The 19,331-nt window shown below is 33.3% G+C and overlaps 3 protein-coding genes across 6 annotated transcripts; 2 read left to right on the top strand and 1 right to left on the bottom strand.

Annotated features, from left to right (window-relative positions):
• Positions 1 to 3,654: 3,654 nt before the first annotated feature.
• LOC145972855 (MYG1 exonuclease) lies at positions 3,655 to 6,642 on the top strand. Of its 4 annotated transcripts, none has more exons than XM_083101867.1 (6): positions 3,655 to 3,927; positions 4,013 to 4,210; positions 4,355 to 4,450; positions 4,526 to 4,762; positions 4,833 to 5,034; positions 5,123 to 5,731. In XM_083101867.1, exons 2-6 carry the CDS (start codon positions 4,092 to 4,094, stop codon positions 5,480 to 5,482), a joined length of 1,014 nt encoding a protein of 337 aa, XP_082957993.1. In that variant the 5' UTR covers positions 3,655 to 3,927; positions 4,013 to 4,091; the 3' UTR covers positions 5,483 to 5,731. The 4 variants fall into 4 exon arrangements, with proteins under 4 accessions (XP_082957993.1, XP_082957992.1, XP_082957990.1 ...); XM_083101866.1 differs by having other exon boundaries at positions 3,656 to 3,927; positions 4,006 to 4,210; XM_083101864.1 differs by lacking the exon at positions 3,655 to 3,927 and adding an exon at positions 5,756 to 6,642 and having other exon boundaries at positions 3,996 to 4,210; positions 5,123 to 5,492.
• Positions 5,723 to 12,079, bottom strand: LOC145973180 (uncharacterized). The gene is made up of 5 exons (XM_083102418.1): positions 12,044 to 12,079; positions 11,601 to 11,897; positions 10,893 to 11,138; positions 6,220 to 6,519; positions 5,723 to 6,043 (listed from the first exon to the last, which is right to left on the bottom strand). The coding sequence occupies exons 1-5, from the start codon at positions 12,053 to 12,055 to the stop codon at positions 5,864 to 5,866; spliced, it is 1,035 nt and encodes a 344-aa protein (XP_082958544.1). The 5' UTR covers positions 12,056 to 12,079; the 3' UTR covers positions 5,723 to 5,863.
• A 1,033-nt stretch (positions 12,080 to 13,112) lies between these two features.
• On the top strand, positions 13,113 to 17,856 carry LOC145973179 (uncharacterized). The gene is made up of 4 exons (XM_083102417.1): positions 13,113 to 13,361; positions 13,806 to 14,225; positions 16,847 to 17,091; positions 17,333 to 17,856. Exons 1-4 carry the CDS (start codon positions 13,338 to 13,340, stop codon positions 17,544 to 17,546), a joined length of 903 nt encoding a protein of 300 aa, XP_082958543.1. The 5' UTR covers positions 13,113 to 13,337; the 3' UTR covers positions 17,547 to 17,856.
• Positions 17,857 to 19,331: the final 1,475 nt, after the last annotated feature.

Genomic DNA, 19,331 nt, shown 5'->3' with positions numbered 1-19,331 from the left:
CGCGTCCTTATATAAATTTATCATTTTAACAGAAGAATTTTATCGCTGTCCCTCTCGTCAGATAATATTCCTAAATATTGCTAATTAAATATAAAGAAATGTCGAATAAGAGAGTGAAGATTCGATGTGATAAGTCAACGATTAAATATTAGCTTCACAAAATTTAACGATCACCTTCGATATTATAGAATCGCGAGTTAATTATTATGAATTTAATCATTCGTTTTTTCAGTTATATTTGTATTTACGAATTTTTTTTTTCGTATCGGAAAATATTCATAAATAAATTAATAAATTATCGTTGCGAAAACACCGTGTTTTTCTCGCGTTCTTTTTCGCGTTCTTAGACGAGATTGTCGTTTTAATAAAAGAGTTATCATTGTTCCTTCCGTTAAATAAACGTTAATGAAAGTTGCGTGGCTCGTACCGCCGAGGAGTCGAAATGATTTTCATCATGGAGAATTATTTCTCACCGGTTCTTGTGAGATCCATTCGCGACGTCTAGTTCGGTGCCCTGTTGAAAATTGGGAATTTTTATTGTAAGATTGAAGGAACTAATCCCAGGTTTTCCTGGCAATTTCCGAAAGCAATGATTTCGGTAGTAATTCAACGATGATACGCTTCTTTAACGTTGAATTAATTTAAATAATATATATTTAGATGAGAGAAATGTATCTTTTCTTTTCTTCGTTAAAAATGTTCTATCATTATTAGGATTGGTATTATTATTGTCTATATATATAATGCCAGAAAGATTGAATAGTAGATTAAATATGGATATAGCGTTGTGTATAAATTTTAATTTTTCAAGTAATTTCATATTGTAATTAATTTGTATATTTTTTTATAAAAATGATTACGAACGAATATATTTTTAATTAATATAATTTGTTTCTTTTGAAAAATTATTTCTAGGTACTGAGGATATTAACATTAACTTTTAGTTTCTTTTAAGAACTAAACTATTTGCAGGTATTGGACATCCATCGCCATTTTGAAATATTAGTTTTTAGGTATATACCATTTTATATATATATATATATATAATAAAATACATGCACAAATTCACGTATCCAAAATATTTTTATAATTTTTAATAATGTTATATATTATATATAAGCGAAATTATACATGAATGTTACATAAAATGTGCGAATACTTAAAAATTTCGAGACAAATCGAATGGGTACTCCTATATCAGTAAGATATTTATTAAAAGAAAAGAAATTATTAATTTGAACGTTATAAGAATAAGAATCTAGAGAATTAATCCAGAATTAATTGTTTAAAATTATTTGATTTATTTTATTTTGCACACTGTTCGAATTGAAATTTTTTAAATCTTGCTGATATCGGGTTCGATTCGTCTCGCGCGCGCGAACGGTACCCCAAATTATATGTGTTCGCACATTTAACACAAACTCCAATAATGCATGTATTTTATTATTTATAAATATAATCGTTCGTAATCACATTTCAATAAAAAAGGTCGTTATATCCATTTAATTTTCAATAAAGAAATATATTTCTTAATAATGGAAAAACATGTTTTCTGATGTGCATATCAATTTCGTGAATTGAAGATAATGACGAGGGATAATTGTCGTTGATTTATTACTGAAATCATTGCTATCGGGAATAGTTCGGAAGATCCAGGATTCGTTCCCTCCTACAAGTTCCCGATTTTCAATGGATCACTTAACTTTTCTTCGCAGATTGTTCTTGCGAAATCTGATGTAGAAACAAGATGTTAATCGTTCTCCATTTTTAATTTCGCTGCTCTTTTTATCGGATTATCGGTATATCACTCGCGTATCTGCAATTGAATATTCTCAATATTATCGATTTATTTATTCGTCGCGTTTTATCGCGAATTTTAAATCGCGATTTATCTTATAAAAATTCGCAAGTAAATCGGTCGGTGAATTGCATATTCACAAACATTACAGACCTCAAATGTTTGTCGAAATATTTTCGATTTTCTATATTTACGTGATAATAATTATATCGCGCACCTGTCTATTGAGGCGCTTCGATTATTATATTATAAAAGGTATACATATCACAATCGGATATTCCGAATATTATCGATTTATTTATTCGTCGCGTTTTCTCGGGAATTTTAAATCGCGATTTATCTTATAATTTAATCGTTGACTTATACATTAAAGCTTTGTTTATCTTTCCACGTCTTTGAATATTGTTTTTAATAGTTCGTGCAAAATGCTGGTAGTGCAAATATTTTCTTCTATAATTTAAAAGACGATCGATAACTTTATTAATAACTGTTTTAAACGTGATTCTTTACATTATTTAAATCTTATTAAACTTTACAATTACATCGATTATTAGAGGGACTTTGAAAATCATTCTTTTCGTTATTTTCTATTAAACGTGGCTACAACGCGATTTTGAATTATATTTTAAAGCTTATAGAATTCATTTCATCTTATTCAGCTAATCATGCGCGAAATAGGATATGTATTTTATCCTCAATCGTGAAATTCATATAAAGTCGCGTATTAATCGCAAATAAATCGGACATTGAATTTTATGTCCGTAAACAATATGGATCGCAAATGTTTGCCAAAATATCATCGTCTGTCATCATTTGTATGATAATAATTATATCGCACGCGTGTCTATTGATGGTTTCGATTATCATATAAAAATTATGCGTATCTCGCGATCGAATATTCCGATTATTATCGATTTATTTATTCATCGCGTTTTTTCGCGAATTTTAAATCGCGATTTATTTAGTAATTTAATTGTTGATTTCGAAGTTTATTCTATCTTTTCATTTTGAATTTCCTTTGATAATCTATACAAAATGCGCCAGTAATGCAAATAATTTCATATCTATTATTAATAATAAATGTCGCGTAATTAATCTTCGCTGATCAGTTTCGTCTGGACTATGTAAAAATTTTTAGTAAATTTTATATTATACGTATATTTTGGACATTTTCGTGTAATAAATTATTCCATGTAATAATTAAATTTCGAATTATATTTTATATTAAATTTGTATTATATTTTGTCATATATTTTGTAATATGTATTTAGCATAAAAATATTATGTTGGTATGAAAATTATAATTAAAATATATAAAAATAATGTTAGCTATATTAAAATGGAACATATTCTTTATATAATTCTAATATAATTCTTTATATAATTTTAATATAATTCTTTATGTTTTATATAAAGGAAGAGACTTCCTAAAATATTTTGCAACATCTATATTTTTCGAGTCTTAATTATAAAAACTTCAGAAGAATCAGTGATTAATTTGACAAATTCTATACATGTATTAATAATTAAATTTTTAAATAATTAAAAAAATGATTGATAAATATCAAAGATCAAGTTTACTGCTAATTAAGAAGATTTATAAAAATACGGTTAAAAATGTTTTTATCCCACAGCAGGCATTTTGTGTTTTGTAAATAAAAAGATATAAATATAACAATGAATATAGAAAAATATTTATTTCATCTTTGAATATTACAGTATCTTTCGCGATTGAATAATTTATTTACTATCAATTTACATACATAAGTATCTTGTTATACAGCACTGGTGCTACCGGCATTTCGTGCGTATAGCACGGAACAAAACCAGAAATTGTGCACATTATATATTACCCTCTGAGAACATTCATGGACATTGGCTTTGTAGTTCATGTCCACGTTTTCAATGTCCATAGAGGGAGTATCGCTTTCAGGAATCACCTAAAAGCAGGCCATGACATCTCTCAGTCTTCTCTCAGTCTGCTCTCTGGTGACTTCTAGGAAGCTTGCCAGGAAATTTAACTTATTTGTAAATCACGAGCATTTTCTGTCACGTTTTTCGAAGTGTCAAGGCATCCAATCCTGAATCTTCCAAAAGGACGCTTATTGCACGTTTTGCTGTATCAGTTGGTGAGAATCAATGGTTATAAATCGATGGAATATGTTGTCCACGATATAACAGAATATAATTTAGTATAATGATTGAAGTTTTCAGTCAACTATTAAGGAACACGTGTTCCGGTAAATTTTCTAATCTTCATTGGAGGAAAACGTGTGCATTCGAGCTCAGGAGGATGTTGGAAAAATCAGCTGTAAAAATCGGCACGCATGACGGCACTTTTCATTGCGACGAAGTGCTCGCCTGTGCGCTCTTAAAGCTGTTACCGCAGTACAAGGATGCTTCTATTGTGAGGTAATCATTTAAAACTCCTGGAAATGAAAATTGTGTTAACAGAATTAAAAGAGAAAATTTTACAATTAAAATATGATGGAAACAAAATTTAGTAAAATTACATTAGATTATAGATTTCAGGTATATATCATATTGCATTTTTAGATCTCGAACTCAGAGTGTTTTAGAAACCTGTGATATAGTAGTGGATGTTGGTGGAGAATATGATCCCTCCAATCATCGATACGATCATCATATGAGGTATAATAATATATTATGCGTTAGGAAATGCTGTTCTGTTCCGATACACTAATATCTTCTGTTTTTTTGTATCAGAGAATTTCAGGAAACAGTAAGTAGTGTCATGAAGAAACCAGAGTACAAATGGACAGTAAAATTAAGCAGTGCAGGCTTGATCTATTGTCATTTTGGTCATGAAATATTGAGGAGTATACTTTCGGAAGTTACAGAGGATAGAGTCATTGAAGAGATCTTCAAAAAAATTTATGATACTCTAATCAAAGAAATCGATGCTATAGATAACGGTGTGCCAATGTATGATGCAGAACCATTGTAAGCGTTTCTAATACTGTATGTTATATATTGTTTTTTTCGATATATTGCACTTTGCTTGCTGTTTCAGATATCGAATAGTTACTGATTTAAGCGCGCGAGTGAGCAGACTTAATCCTCAATGGAATAGCAAAGATGTGAATATCGAGGAACGATTCAAAAAAGCCATGGCTTTGGTTTTGGAAGAATTTTTGGAATTTGTACATTATACAAAAAACGTTTGGCTACCGGCGAGGGATATCGTGCGACATGCTGTAGAGGATCGATTTAAGGTGAATGATTAAGGGAAATTTTTTAAGTATATATCGCATAAATTTCTCTAGCTATATGTTTAAATGTAATGTAAAATATTTTTAAAAGGTCGATTCGAGCGGCGAGATAATAGTATTGTCACAAACTGTACCGTGGAAGGAGCATTTGTTTCAATTGGAAAAAGAAATGAACGTTTCGCCATCAATAAAATATGCCATTTTCGAAGCTGAGGACAACTATCGGGTTCAGTGCATGCCAGTTTCACAGGGCAGTTTCATATGCAGAATGTTTTTACCGGAAGTGTGGGGCGGTTTACGTAACGATGCGCTTGAGGAAGCCTGCGAGATCGAAGGCGCCGTGTTTGTACATTCCGTACGATTTATTGGTGGCCATAAAACCAAAGACGGTGCATTAGCTATGGCGCGAAAGGCACTCGAAATTGGACACGCCGCGCGATGTATAAATTGACAATATTTAGGTCGGTAATATTTGTTTTATTTAGAATTTTTGTCCGATTATTATGTGATTTTTTAAAATGGTAGTTTGAATTAAACATGTAAATATCATATATTTATATACATTTCGGCTATTTAAATACTCTGATCATGTTTTATGATCTCGAATTATGTGCGCAATAGGGAATCAAATTTTATCTTAAATTGTCATAGGGCGAATGTAACTGAATAAGGAACAATATAAATCGTATAATATGACTTAAAGATGATTTGTTTATTGTTAAAGATTCCTTAGATCCAAGGAAAACATGGTATACGAATATCTTTGATTAGATCAAGTGTCACAATTTGATCAATATGCATGGTGTATCGCAGTTTCATATAATTGCACTTATTAAACGGCGTTTCGGGCAGCCTCTTGAGCATGTGCGGCAAAGTGTACGGCCTTAGCTTGCGCCACTTCGGGGGTATCTATTACTCTGCCATCGGATCCAAGTGGAGCGTAATCGTAGAATGCAGGCGAAGCGTATGCTAGAGCCCCGTATGGAGCCAATCCGACTGTTTTGGCTGCCTCCTGTATGAATAAAAATGAAAAAAGTGAAGAATCAACGACATAAATATCTCATCTAGGCGTTTCACAATTGTTATCTAAACACACAACATTTCTACAAGACTGTTTCTGCGCAATTCGCCAATATAATACAATTCAAATCACTTGCGCAACCATCTTTAAACGCGAATGTCTCATACTTGGGCGTGAGCGGCGAGATGGGCAGCCTTGGCCTGAGCGACCTCAGGTGTGTCTATCACCCGACCGTCCGCGCCGATGGGCGCGCCGTACGTAATTGCAGGTGCATAAATGGCCAGGACGGGCGCATAGCCGAGCGTATTTCTAGCGGCCTCGTAAGCCTGAGTAGCGAGATGCGCCGCCTTTGCTTGCGCCACCTCCGGAGTGTCCAGGATCTTACCGTCGGGTCCGAGTGGCACGCCGGTGTAAGCTAGATAAGTCGGCTTCGCGGTCGCAATAGCGCAGAGCGCGGAGAGGACAATCTATGAACCGGAGATAATTTCTATGAATAATTATATATCTTTTTTTTAAATTTGCTGAAATACAATTCGAAAAATGTGAAAAAAGTCGATGAAGAATACTGATCAATTAAGCTAGTAAACAAACATTATTATTATTATTGTGATTAAATTAATCCAATTAAATTTTTATTTGTAAGATGCTAGGGGATTATAAGGGGCTCTTTGCCGAATCTGCCGCCAGCAGGTGTAGTACTTACGAGGACCTTCATGCTTTATCAGTGCGCTGCTGGATTACCAGTACTCGCCCTAAGGTATGCGATTGCTATGTCGTAGCACGTCGAGATCTCCTTTTATATATGTGAATCCTGGTAGGGAGTCGTCGACCCGTAGGAGGGGACCACGCCCTGCAGCAAATATTATATCTCAAAGTGTTGACATTGACATTACGTTAATGAGACGCTACTATATCGTAGCCGTCTGAACAGAGGAGAGGGATGCTCTCCTCCTCGCACCTGCGAATGCATCGTCGAGGTCAGTTTCGCACTGTCGACTGCTTCTTTAACTGAGATACGCTCACGTTCATCATCGTCAAGAGCGACCACTAACGCCAAGGGCTCGACATATCCAGGAAATTCAGCGTGGTTCGCAACGGAACGAAGAATCGATCAGTTTTTAATGATGGGATTGCGTGTGAAAGGTAATTCGGCTCGTAAATTCTTTATTATGGCGAAAATGATAGTTAATGACCGTTTTCGCGAAGAATCTGTAACTATAGTAAATATAAGAGTCACTTTTTTTCGTACATATATACATGCATATTTATGTGTGCTAAAGAGTTTGATGAGGACGTTATTTCCGTGTAATTGTGGCAATAATTTTGTATAATTATAATTGAATGGCATGAAAGTATATAAGTTTTCTTGTTTTGAATGTCGCGTATTTTAATTAATGTTTAATTAATATTATTTAATCTTGTTATTGTATCAATGGAAGATTTCATAGAAAGATCTCTTTTTCACCACAGGTAGGATAAAAAAATTCATTTAGATTGCACTGAATTTTTTACTACACAAAGTTTACGCATTTATTTATGCTCTACATAATATAATTATAATAATACTAGTATCAAATAATTCTTCCTGGATAGATTCCTATCTTAACATGCAAAGATTTAAATAGTTTCATAAAAAATGGCAAGGTTGTATCGCATATTTGACAGAGGAGGGTTTCTCTCATTCATGTTACCATAAATTACCGATATACTCAGAAATCGAATAACGGCCGTCCTTGCCAATATCAAAGCGAAGCTGCCGAAAGGTGAAAGGGAAAGGGAGAAGAGGTATGCATGATTAAAATATGAAGTGCGTAGAAAAAGAGAGCGCCTGTCCGGTGAGAATGAAGGTCGGCCACGCGTCCTCGAGGTCGAAAGATTTTTCCTGGATGATCGGAACAGACGGAACGGATTGCTCTTTGACGTATGTAGTCGATATGTATCAGGTGTGCGATCTTTTTACTCGCTGTCGGAAATTCCTTACGGATCACTTCCAAGGTCCCATTTCCTGACGAAACTCTCTTTGTGAGAATCTCACGCATATTATTTGAATCGCTTAATAACATATATATAAACAAAAAAATTCGAAAACGATTGAAGAAATATTACTTTACTAAAAATGAAGTTTTTCTTATAAAAATAAAAAATACATATAAACTTTTTACATACATTAATTTTTTTGAAAATTTTATTTAGAAGGGAGCTTTTTTAGTAGGGAAAACTTAAAGCTTATAGAATTATGTCTCGTTAATGTTATGTCGTGTTAATTAAGCGATTAATTTTTATTTTATTATTCATTAAAGACAAGTTAAATTATAACAGTTTTGCAAATATTATATTAGTATATTCTATACCAATCGTCGTCTATATCGTTGAGCAATGCTTGAGTTAAGATGCATTTGTACTTAATGCATCATTATGATTCATTATGATTTACGTACACATAAATGGAGCGAGCGTTCATAATTAGTTGAAAATTGAAATCTTGAACACATTTAAATAATTGATTAAAAAATTATAAAAAAATCGTGACCACATTTAAATAATTATAAAAGATCTTGAACATTTAAATAATTGATAAAAAATTATAAAAGTTATAAAAAGAAGAATTATAAAGAAGTTTGACAAGATATCAATCAAAAAATGAATTATTCTGAAAAATCAATAATTTATTGATATATAGAGTGTCTGTATTACTGAGAAATATTTAAAAAGATATTGATATTAATATATAGATAGAAGATATATTTAATAAATATATATACGTATCTATTAGATACGTACATATATACGTAATTTCGCTAAAAGTCATGTGTGACATTATTACTTAAAATATTTTTACAATCTTTATATATGAAAAAAATACGAATAATTTTCATTCATCTTCATCGTTTCAAATTTAATGCGGAATTTTTCTTGTGTTTGTGTGGGCGTTTTAATAACGCATAGATTATGCAACGATTGAGGGGAACAAAAGCCCTTTTCCTTGGAATTCGAGGTAATCTCGGCACGCCCGATGACCCTATTGTCTATTAGTAATATAAGTGCACGCGCACAATCGAGGTCGGTACTTTATAAATGCCCATTAAGCGATATTTACAATTAGCTGGTTAACTTGGCATATTCTTTCCAGCATACATAACCCGTGGGCCGAGAAGCATCGATCTCGTAATGATCCATACATGCCGATTAGGAAGATCGAATAATTATATATCGTTAGGCAAATTCTTCGCGTTAAAATAATTACAAGATTATTAGATAAGATGCTGAGATTCACCTACATGGAAAATTGCTTCATTGTAAGGAAATCCATTCAAAATTGATGAACAAATAAAAGAAAAAAAATTTGATACTATATTTAATTAAATATAAATAGATTGATTAAAATAAAATGATAAATAAAAAGATAATAAATGTAAAATTAACTATTTATTTTTAATGTGTAAAAATTAACTATTTATTATTAATGTGTATAATTGATTGCAGTACAACAACCATTTATTATTTGTCAAAATATTTGCAATTTATTTTTTTTTTTTGTAGATTGAAAAAACTTATTATAATTGTAAGTAACGTTTTAAAATATAGAATTCAATCTCGGAATTATTTGTTTGAAAGAAACATGAAATGTTGCAAACCTTGAATTAAATTTGGATGTGACATATTCAGAATAGTAGTTCGGGATGTAGTTGTAAGTCATATAAATGATGACTCCCCGGACTCGTTAGATAGAGTATGGGGAATTCATAGGAAGGAAGAGCCGGAAGGAAGGAGGGCGAATAGGCGCGTCCCAGACCGTCCTCCTGGAAGTATGTGAAAACGGTTCTGGGGGGTTGGCGTAAAAAAATGTAAGAATAAGTACACAAAGGGCTTCTTAGCAGGTAGGCCTCGATGTACGCAGCATGGCGACCAAGAGAATCCCACACTACCCCGCCAACCAATGGCGGGGTGTGTACAAAGCATTTTTCTCTTTACTAAAAAAAAAGTCATATAATTGATAAGATCAATCATCAATCATTTCTCATTCATTTGCGACTACAAAAAGACGACGATTTATTATGCGAAATCGCAGGCGTATGTCGATAACTATACCAGTTGCATACATTAATTCTTGACAATCGCATGGTTATTTATAACATACCGAGCTGACAGATATCTCTTAAATCACACCTCTCCTTCTATTTGCAAACTATACATACAAGTGATATTTTATTATTTTTAAAAATTTACATTCTATATTCTATTTAAATTTTTACGATGTAAATTATAATGTAAATCATATTTTACAATTAAAAATAACACTTGTAGGCAAGCGAATAATATTACCATAATATCAATTAAGATTCAATTGTGTGACATATATAAAAAGTAAGGAAGTATCAAAGTTAAATACTTTTAAAATATATATGAGGTGTATTTTTTATATAATTCACAGTTTGACTTTTTTTTTCTTTTAAAGGATATATTTGTAGAAATTTACAGAAATATTTCTAGTATGTTAGTAATGTCATATAATGAAATAAGAGAAATCAAATAAGAACAAAAAGATGCTTTATATTTCTTATAATCTAAAACACATCTAAAATAATAGTAATTATGAGTCTTGTGGTTCAGTCTAAAAGTTATGGTTGAAGCAAAATACGAAATAATTTATGATGTATCGCAAAACTCACAGAAATTACACCATAAAACGAACTACATAATAAAATTGAGAAACGAAAATTCTTTACAAAATATCAATTTTACAATTAAATTTTATCAGAGCGTGTCATATATATATCATCGATTAAATGCAAGATAATTAGCGGTTACAGCTAATGTGTTTCCTTGATTAACAAAATCAGTAAGCGTCGTCGTAATTATGAAGAGCATTAGCATAGGCAGTAGGATGAGCGTATCTGGTGTGATCTCCTTCGGGACTATTGATCCTGTTGTCGTGAAACAAAGGGATTTGCGAAGTGCCATAATAATGATGATCATAAATCTGGGAATGATCCACGCCGACAGGTGCCGAGGAAGCTATGTGATTGTAAGCCGCCAAGTGCGCGGCTTTCGCACGGGCCACTTCCGGCGTGTCTACTACGCGACCCTGAAGAATGAAAAGAATATTAGAGAAACGGCAGTAATACATAGTTTTATCTATTAACGTATTGCCAAATTAATTACTATAAATTCCGTTATTCAAGAAATGCAAATTAATGTAAATTTAATAAAGATAAAAATTTTTATCTATAATTAATAATATTTATAATTAATAATAATGATGCAAGACTTTTATAATTTAATTTTCGAAGACTCGTGAAAATTGATCTAAACTTGCAAGATTTCTTTGAGATTATTTTTCGCTGCTTCTTAAAAAATTGTAATAAAATATAAAGAAATAATATTGTGTGTGAAAAGATACATTTTCGACTAGACATCGTAACATAAACGCTTATCTCAATATTCCTTTTTATATCAATTTTATGTCAACTTTAACTTTGAATCTATTATTGCAACTTTTCAATTGTAAAGAAATATCATTGATTGAGCTTATATGACAGAACCTTACTTCGTGATTTAACGGAGCGAGTGGTCCATGATATCCATGTCCGCTGTGATACATCTGGTGACTAACCGATACCGGTTTCGAATAACCGTGATAATCCGGATTTCCTGCGTAGGAAGCCAAACCGTAAGGAACTTTCGCGGCAGCTTCCGCCACGGCGGCAAGATGCGCCGCTTTAGCATGGGCTACTTCCGGTGTATCTATGACTCTGCCATCGTGACCTATGGGCGCGGGTGGTCCATGATATTGGTAATGCGTCGGTGTAGCCGAAGTTATGGCAATGACGGCCATCGAGATAATCTACGAATGTAAAGACAATAAAGAGAGAGAGAAAGAGAAAGGAGTTTAAAAACAAATAAATAAGATCTTGATATAATGTACAATTGATGATTTTGATATATTTTTTGTTTTAGTTTAAAAAATTGTAGTACAAGAAGATTACTTACCAAGGATTCCATTTCTAGTTCTGTTCAATCTTAAATGGAATGCCTCTGTTTTGTAAGTATCGAGCGCGAAATGCTCGGTTTATATACAATCGACGATTTAATCTTACCTAACAGCATCACTCCCTCTTAGTGCGAATACCGTTTAACCAACATTCGTACAAGGTGATAGTTTGGTTTTTGCAAGATGCATATTTCTCGATATTTCTGCATCGCATCAGCGACGCGAAACTGTCTCACAGCGATGAAATTTCTCAATCTAATATAACAATTAACTATTTACATAGATTACACACCTGTCTAATCGTTGATCATTTACTAGATCTTGCAACAAGAGAGAATCAGGCTAAATATATTTAATTACTCTTTATTGTGTTGTTTTCAAAGTAAATCGCGCAATAGCTCATTAAACAATTAGACGCACTATCTACGTGATGGAATTTTCGATAGCCTTCAATTCAATATAATAACCGCAGAGATCATTGTTATGGTCATTAGTGCAAAGAAACTTATGATTTTCGTCATACAATTATTTGATTATGGTAAAAAAACATTTAATTTTAATTCTAAAGAGATATATCCAGATATTTTTGTCTCAAAAACATTTTTGAATTTTTAAAAAATAAATACTGAAGATGGTATAAAAATATACTACTAGTAATAAACAATTAGTAATCTAGTAGTAAACAATTCTATTAGAAAAAATATTCAAATTTATCTATTTATTAAATATTATAATTAAACATTTGTCTCACACAATATTCCTTTTGATTTATCGATTTCAATTTTGAATGTTTCTTCAAAATATTTTCCATATCACGATAATCACAAATTAAAAAATTTGTAGATATTCGATCGATCTCGATCGAATGTTTCTGCCTCTGATACTTTTTGCGGAATCAATTGTACAACATCGTTCGTTGCTCGCGTTTTCGTTGACGCAATCGTAATTTCGCTCTTACTGGCATTCCAGCCTCCCTCTCTTTCTCTCTTTTTCACACTCTTTCTTTCTTCTTTTCTTTCTTTCCTTCTAGCTCTCTTTCTCACTATAATATTTTATTTTCTTTTCTAGCCCAGCCAAGATAGCCCCTTCGATGTATCTCCATCTCGCTTCTTAGAATCAAAACCAACCCCTCTCCCTCGCGTTCCTATTATGTGAAAATCAAGCAAGGCCTGCGTTTCGTTTACGCTATCTAATACCAACGTACAGAGATAGCGATAGCTTGTAGTATTCGTCAACTATATAAGGTCTACATGATCCAATAGAATGGACAGAGAGTCGCTTCATCTCGGATAGATGCGCGCAAGCATGAAGTCCTTCGTGAGTACATAGATAATACTCTCTCTTCTCTCGCACATTACAAGTCTCACTAGTAATTTTTTATTTCACCTACAAAAAGAGGCCTCTTTTTCGAAAAGCAATAAAATTTAGATCAAAAATTTTATCTGAAATTATCCTATCATTAAATATAATTTCTCGCATAAAATTTACACATGTGAATTACACAAGTGATTCTTCAACAAAATCTTCTTATACTTACTGAATATTAACAATAGCATAAAAATTTCTATTTTCTCCTGCTTTATAAAACTCCTGCCACAATTTCAATCCTTCGTCAGTATTTTCTATCATTTCACTTGCCGTCCGTTTATTATCATTATTATCTATACCGCCATCTCTATGTTCTCTCATTGATATCAGCGGACTTAGCAACTAAGCCAACTATAATTAAATCCCTCTATAATCTCTGCCGTCCTTTCACAGATCATCTTATCGTGCCTTTCATTGTCGGCGCTGGCCTTGCCCGCGTATGCGCCTTATCAGACATACGGGGCACAAGCCGGACATTATCACGGTCCCCCGGCTCCACTGGCCCACGACGGTCGAGTGGTCGACACACCGGAAGTGGCGCACGCCAAGCAAGCGCATCTGGCGGCATACGCTGCTGAAGCCGCCAGAGCGGCGCATCACGGCGGATATCCCGCGGACGGAAGTTACGTTGACAATTACGTCGGATATCACGGCGCCGGATATCACGGACCGCCGGCCCCGCTTGCCCATGACGGGCGAGTCGTGGATACACCGGAAGTCGCCCACGCCAAGGCCGCGCATTTGGCCGCCCATGCCGCGGAGGTATCCAAGATCGCTCATCTGTCATATCTCAATCCTTATACGCGTGCCTGGTGAATTCTCCGTTAATGAGATGCGGAGTAGAAATATAAATGGAATCAGTGTATTGTCTCTCTTAAATGGAATCAGTGTGTCATTACTTAATAGGTAACTTTAATTTAGCAAACGATAAAATCTCACTGAGCAAAATCAGTTGACAATAACAGCTGATTTTTCAATGAAATCTTACTATCATATTCAGTGAAACATAAAGTAGAGAAGCAAAGTGCGAGTGTTTTCACTGAAGATCAATGAAATACTCGTAATCTTCGGTGAAAACTTTAATCAGTGACATTTTCATTGATTTAATTTAAGAGAGTAAAGCTTATTTGCATTCGTAGTATGAAGGAGAGTAGTGGCTTCGAGCGTATCTCCACGATGAATGTAAAAAACGTCACGTGTGCTTGTACACACCATAAATGTAATAATATTACAATTGCAAATAAAATATAATATGTGAGAAGAAAATATAATACGCAAGTTTCTCCTTTACATTATATAGGTAAAAAGAATATCATAAATTATTTTATTAATGTAACAGGATATGTAGAAAGAATCTCCTCTTCTTTTGCCGTTTTTATTCTTTGAATAATTTTTACAGAAAGAACGCGAGTAATTATTTATTATTATATATTTATTTTAGCAAATAACATAGAGTTTCAGTTTTGCGATCAAGAATGCTGGCGATGTGCTAAGATCTCAATTGCAATAGAATTATACGAGTTCAGTTGTCGATCACGAGTGATCGACACGTGACTAGTCACTTTGTTAGACCCGACTAAACGCCTAAACACTCGCGTCTTGTGGAGATTGCGTTGGTGACAAATGCGCAATTCCTTTCAAATCAGCTATAGGAATAGGGCTCGATCGATGAACGAGGTGGTCAATTGCGACACCGCGTGCGTTCTATCTCAACAACTATTGTTATTGCCACCCCGTGACACACTATTGTGATTGATTCGACACATGTGGATAAATAATAATTCCGTAATGAATAATAATAATTCCATAAATTACGTTGAACATGACTCGCGATAGTACCTCGAAAATAATGTGATATCGTAATCATAAATTATTATAGACTCGTAAAAGATACTATTTTATATAAAATAGATCAATATATTTCTTTACTTAATATGTTAAAATAGATTATTTATTATTTTTTGAATAATAAAATGATATGAATATTATATAAATATTAATAAAAAAGTAATAAATGATTTATTTTAAGATTAAGTAAAGAAATCCATCGACCTATTTTATATTAATCAATCTTTTTTAAATTATAAATTATATATAAAACATATCTTTAAAATTATAAATTAAATACACGATTACTGCGAGATTTGTTATATTAGTTATATTAAATATTTCTGATGATAAAAATATCGTATCTTTGAATTCTCAGAGATAAAACATTTAGACAAGACACTATTTTTAAACGATAAGAATTAAATATAATTATATATATAACAATAATGTATATATAACAATAATGTAATGATAAGAATATTTATGTCATTATTGTATATAATTATGTAATATGTAAATTATTTTTGTTATATATATATAAAATTTTTTTTATGTAAATTACATTAAAGCCACATATATATGTAATTGTTTCGTTGCGCGGATGCATCAAATTTTCCGGTATATACAAAAAATTTCTAATTTTCTCTCTAACACCTGTGAAGAAACAATGCACTCTTGCACCATGTTAAAAAGATTCTTATTATGCCTTGTTACTCCTTGGCCCCGAAATCATTTTGGCGAGAGCCAGCGTCGCCGGTGATTGCGATTTGCATTCGCGGACAACTTATGGCACGCATAGAACTCGCATAGCTTGCATAGTATTTTTATGCGCGACTCGAGGTTACAGGACAACATACATCGAGCGTCATTGTTAACTCGCGTAAATGTTACAGGGCAGGGCACGTGTCATACTTAAGGAGAGCATTTCTCTGGGTGTGGTTGTACCCCGCGTCGAGGCCAGGTGGGGCGCAGCGTATGCGATTGTACCCCTATAAATTGCACATGCACGTTGATGGCAGCATAATGCGGATCTAAACGCACATGTCGATAGTCGAGTAGTGCCGAGGATCTAGGCAATATCTTTTCGGTGCAGCAGGACTCGTCACGATGATCGGATATCTTGTAAGTACCTTTGAAAGCTCGAAAGAGATATAGTGAAGTAGCATATATTTGAAGAATTTTTTATGTCAAATTTATTTTATATTTTTTACTTATTTTATTTCTCAATATTCCGAATTTCTCAGCGTTAATTTTTCCAATATCTTATTTTCACTTGTTATTCTGTTATTGATATTAATATTAAATCGTCGCAAAATTAATTTTACCATCAATTTTATCAACGTTCATATTTATCATTTAATAAATATGTTTACCAATCGTTTTTTTTTTTCTAATATTTTATTAATACTATATATTAAATATAATATTGTATTTTATTAATATTTTTAATAATAATTTTATAGTTTATGATTAATTGATATTAATTAATATACTTATTAATGTTATTTTTAATTCTTATATTTGGAAATGTATTAAATATAATTAAAAATAGATATTAATATATAAAATAATGAGATTTAAAAAGTATAATAATTATATTATAGATTCTCTTCTTCGCAACGTTGAGCGTTATTCTAGCGGCTCCGCAATGGTACGGGCCTCATGCTTCTCCAGCTCCATTGGGTCCAGATGGTCGCGTGGTGGACACGCCGGAAGTCGCGCAACTGAAAGTTGCTCATTTAAATGCCCTAGCGGAAGCTAATGCACGTGCACCGAAGGGACCGGGACCGAGTGCTTATGCCGGACCTAACGGGCCCTATGCTTCCGGAAATTATATTCCACATTACAGGTTCGTTTCCGGCAAATATTTCAATTCTGACAGAGAATTGAGTTTTTTTAAAACGTGGATTTTTATATTTAAACGCAATCAAATCACACAGAACTTTATCTTCTGACTCAGTGTTAGTTATTCTTCAACATTCTACTCTTTTCTTATCATTTACTTCATCTAATAGGGAATTAATTCAGCTATGTTTGTTTATGAATTGTCTGAATTTCGTCTCGTGTAACAATTTCCTTCTGTCGCGCAGCGGACCACCGGCCCCATTGGGCCCAGACGGTCGCGTAATCGACACACCCGAGGTCCAACAAGCCAAGGCCGTACATTTCTCTCTTTACAATGCGGAAGCGCAACGCGTGCCGGCCGGTCCAGCTGATCCAGTCGCCGCCGGCGCCTACGATCCGTCCTGGAACAACGGCGGCTATAATCCCGCTTGGGACGGTCCGGCTCACAACTACTATTAATTCGCAAGTAAAAATCGGATCAAGACGACCCGAGACACGCACTCCCGCTTGTTTGACGGACATCGATGTGGCCAGCGAGATCGATCGATCGGTCACCCTGGACCGCTCGAGGTCCTCGCTCTCCTTTTTAGCTACCTCAGAGAATTGGAAACAAGACTAAGATATCATTATCTACCTCCCATGCGACGCTGATGCATCTCCTTGCTTTTTCAACGTCGTTTTTCATGCATTTCCCATTTATTATGTGCGAGTACTTGTATTTGGTACGTATATATACGATGGAAAAAATACACGATGTATATGAGATCGAGCGGCGTAGAAATGATTGCTTTTCCTACTTTTATCCATCCTTTGATCCGTTTGGCTTTAATGAGAATGATATTATATTTAATTTTTAACTTTTATATAAATTTAAAAGCTCGAAAATATCCAGAAATTCTGTCGCATAAATTTATATAAAAATGTTTGTGTTGCGAATGTTCCTCATAAGTTCTATTATTTTCGTTTATAGTTACTTATTTTAATATTATAATTTACTTAATTTAATATTATCATATGTACCATTATTTAGATCTGCTTCCGCGAGAGCATGCGACATGGGAGATCGTTATTTACTGAGTCCGTTGTTGCACATTGACTTCGTCAGGCACGATTAATCGCGTCCTTGCTAGTAGCACGAGTTATGCTAGGATAACTGCATTAAAAAACACAGGGCAACTGCCTCGCATTATTTTGTATTGTCAGATAAATGAAACCGGTTTTTCCTCTCGTTGTTTTCGTTGATCATTCAAAAATTCTATAATATTATTATTAATTCTTTATAGAATTTGTCATTAAGCGTTCACTTTTACTTTCTTTTATATTGCTAATCAGAATCAGTTAAGTAGAATTTATTTCTATTTTTTTTAATTCTCTCTAACGCCCCTTATTATCTTTTATATTAATTATTAAATTAATCGTCACATATTAATTAGTTGTAGAAAGAGTATTGATAAATTTAATGAGAGATTTAATTAATAATAGCGCGCCATCATTTCTGACAATTTAGTCGACATGTTTAGGTTTAGCGCCGATAGTTTCCGATAAGTGATCGGCGACAAGAAGCTGGTTACTATAGATATTAAATTCGTGCGCCGTGAGATGCTTGACCTTGCCTATGGCAATCTTGGAAATTGATTAGTTCAGTATACATCTAGTCTCTTTCTCTTTCAGAGGCTACTAATTCAGATCTTTGCATGGGTCCCGTTTTGATTCTGCTACGCGATTCGTATAACATTTTCTTTTCTTTGCTGTTGAAAATTCAATATATTAATTCGAAAAATGAAAAACTTTTAATTTTGATATTTTTTTTTAACTTAGAATTTCTTTGATCGACTTGGCAATGTCGAAGGATTATAATATTTGATTTAACATATTTGATTAATTTTTTTAAGATTGAGATTTTCTGATGTTAAATACATAATCTCATTTCAAATCTCTCATTTCTAGCGTATCAACGATGTGTTCATCCTGCCCAAGTAGTGCCATCGACCTTTGATTTGCATTACAAATGTACTTGTCATTGTTTTCGATAGGATTTCCATCGATCTGATCCCGTTATAAATGACAGTTCAATTTGAGCCTTCGTGAGTCTGCCCATGACAGCTGCATATGCAGATGCAAATGTACAGTCCTGTGACCGTATTTACCATCGCTGCAAAATGTCTATAGTCCTCGATATTCATCAATAATCAGTGATGTCACAATTTGTGTGAGCGTCAGTTGTCAAAATTATTTGAGAGAATA

Source organism: Camponotus vicinus, unplaced genomic scaffold, assembly GCF_025532165.1.
Source record: "Camponotus vicinus isolate PSW18456_S1 unplaced genomic scaffold, iyCamVici1.0 SCAF_6, whole genome shotgun sequence".
Taxonomy (NCBI): Eukaryota; Metazoa; Arthropoda; class Insecta; order Hymenoptera; family Formicidae; genus Camponotus; species Camponotus vicinus.
The sequence above is the reverse complement of the archived record's forward strand: the minus strand, read 5'-3'. Positions and strand labels throughout refer to the sequence as shown.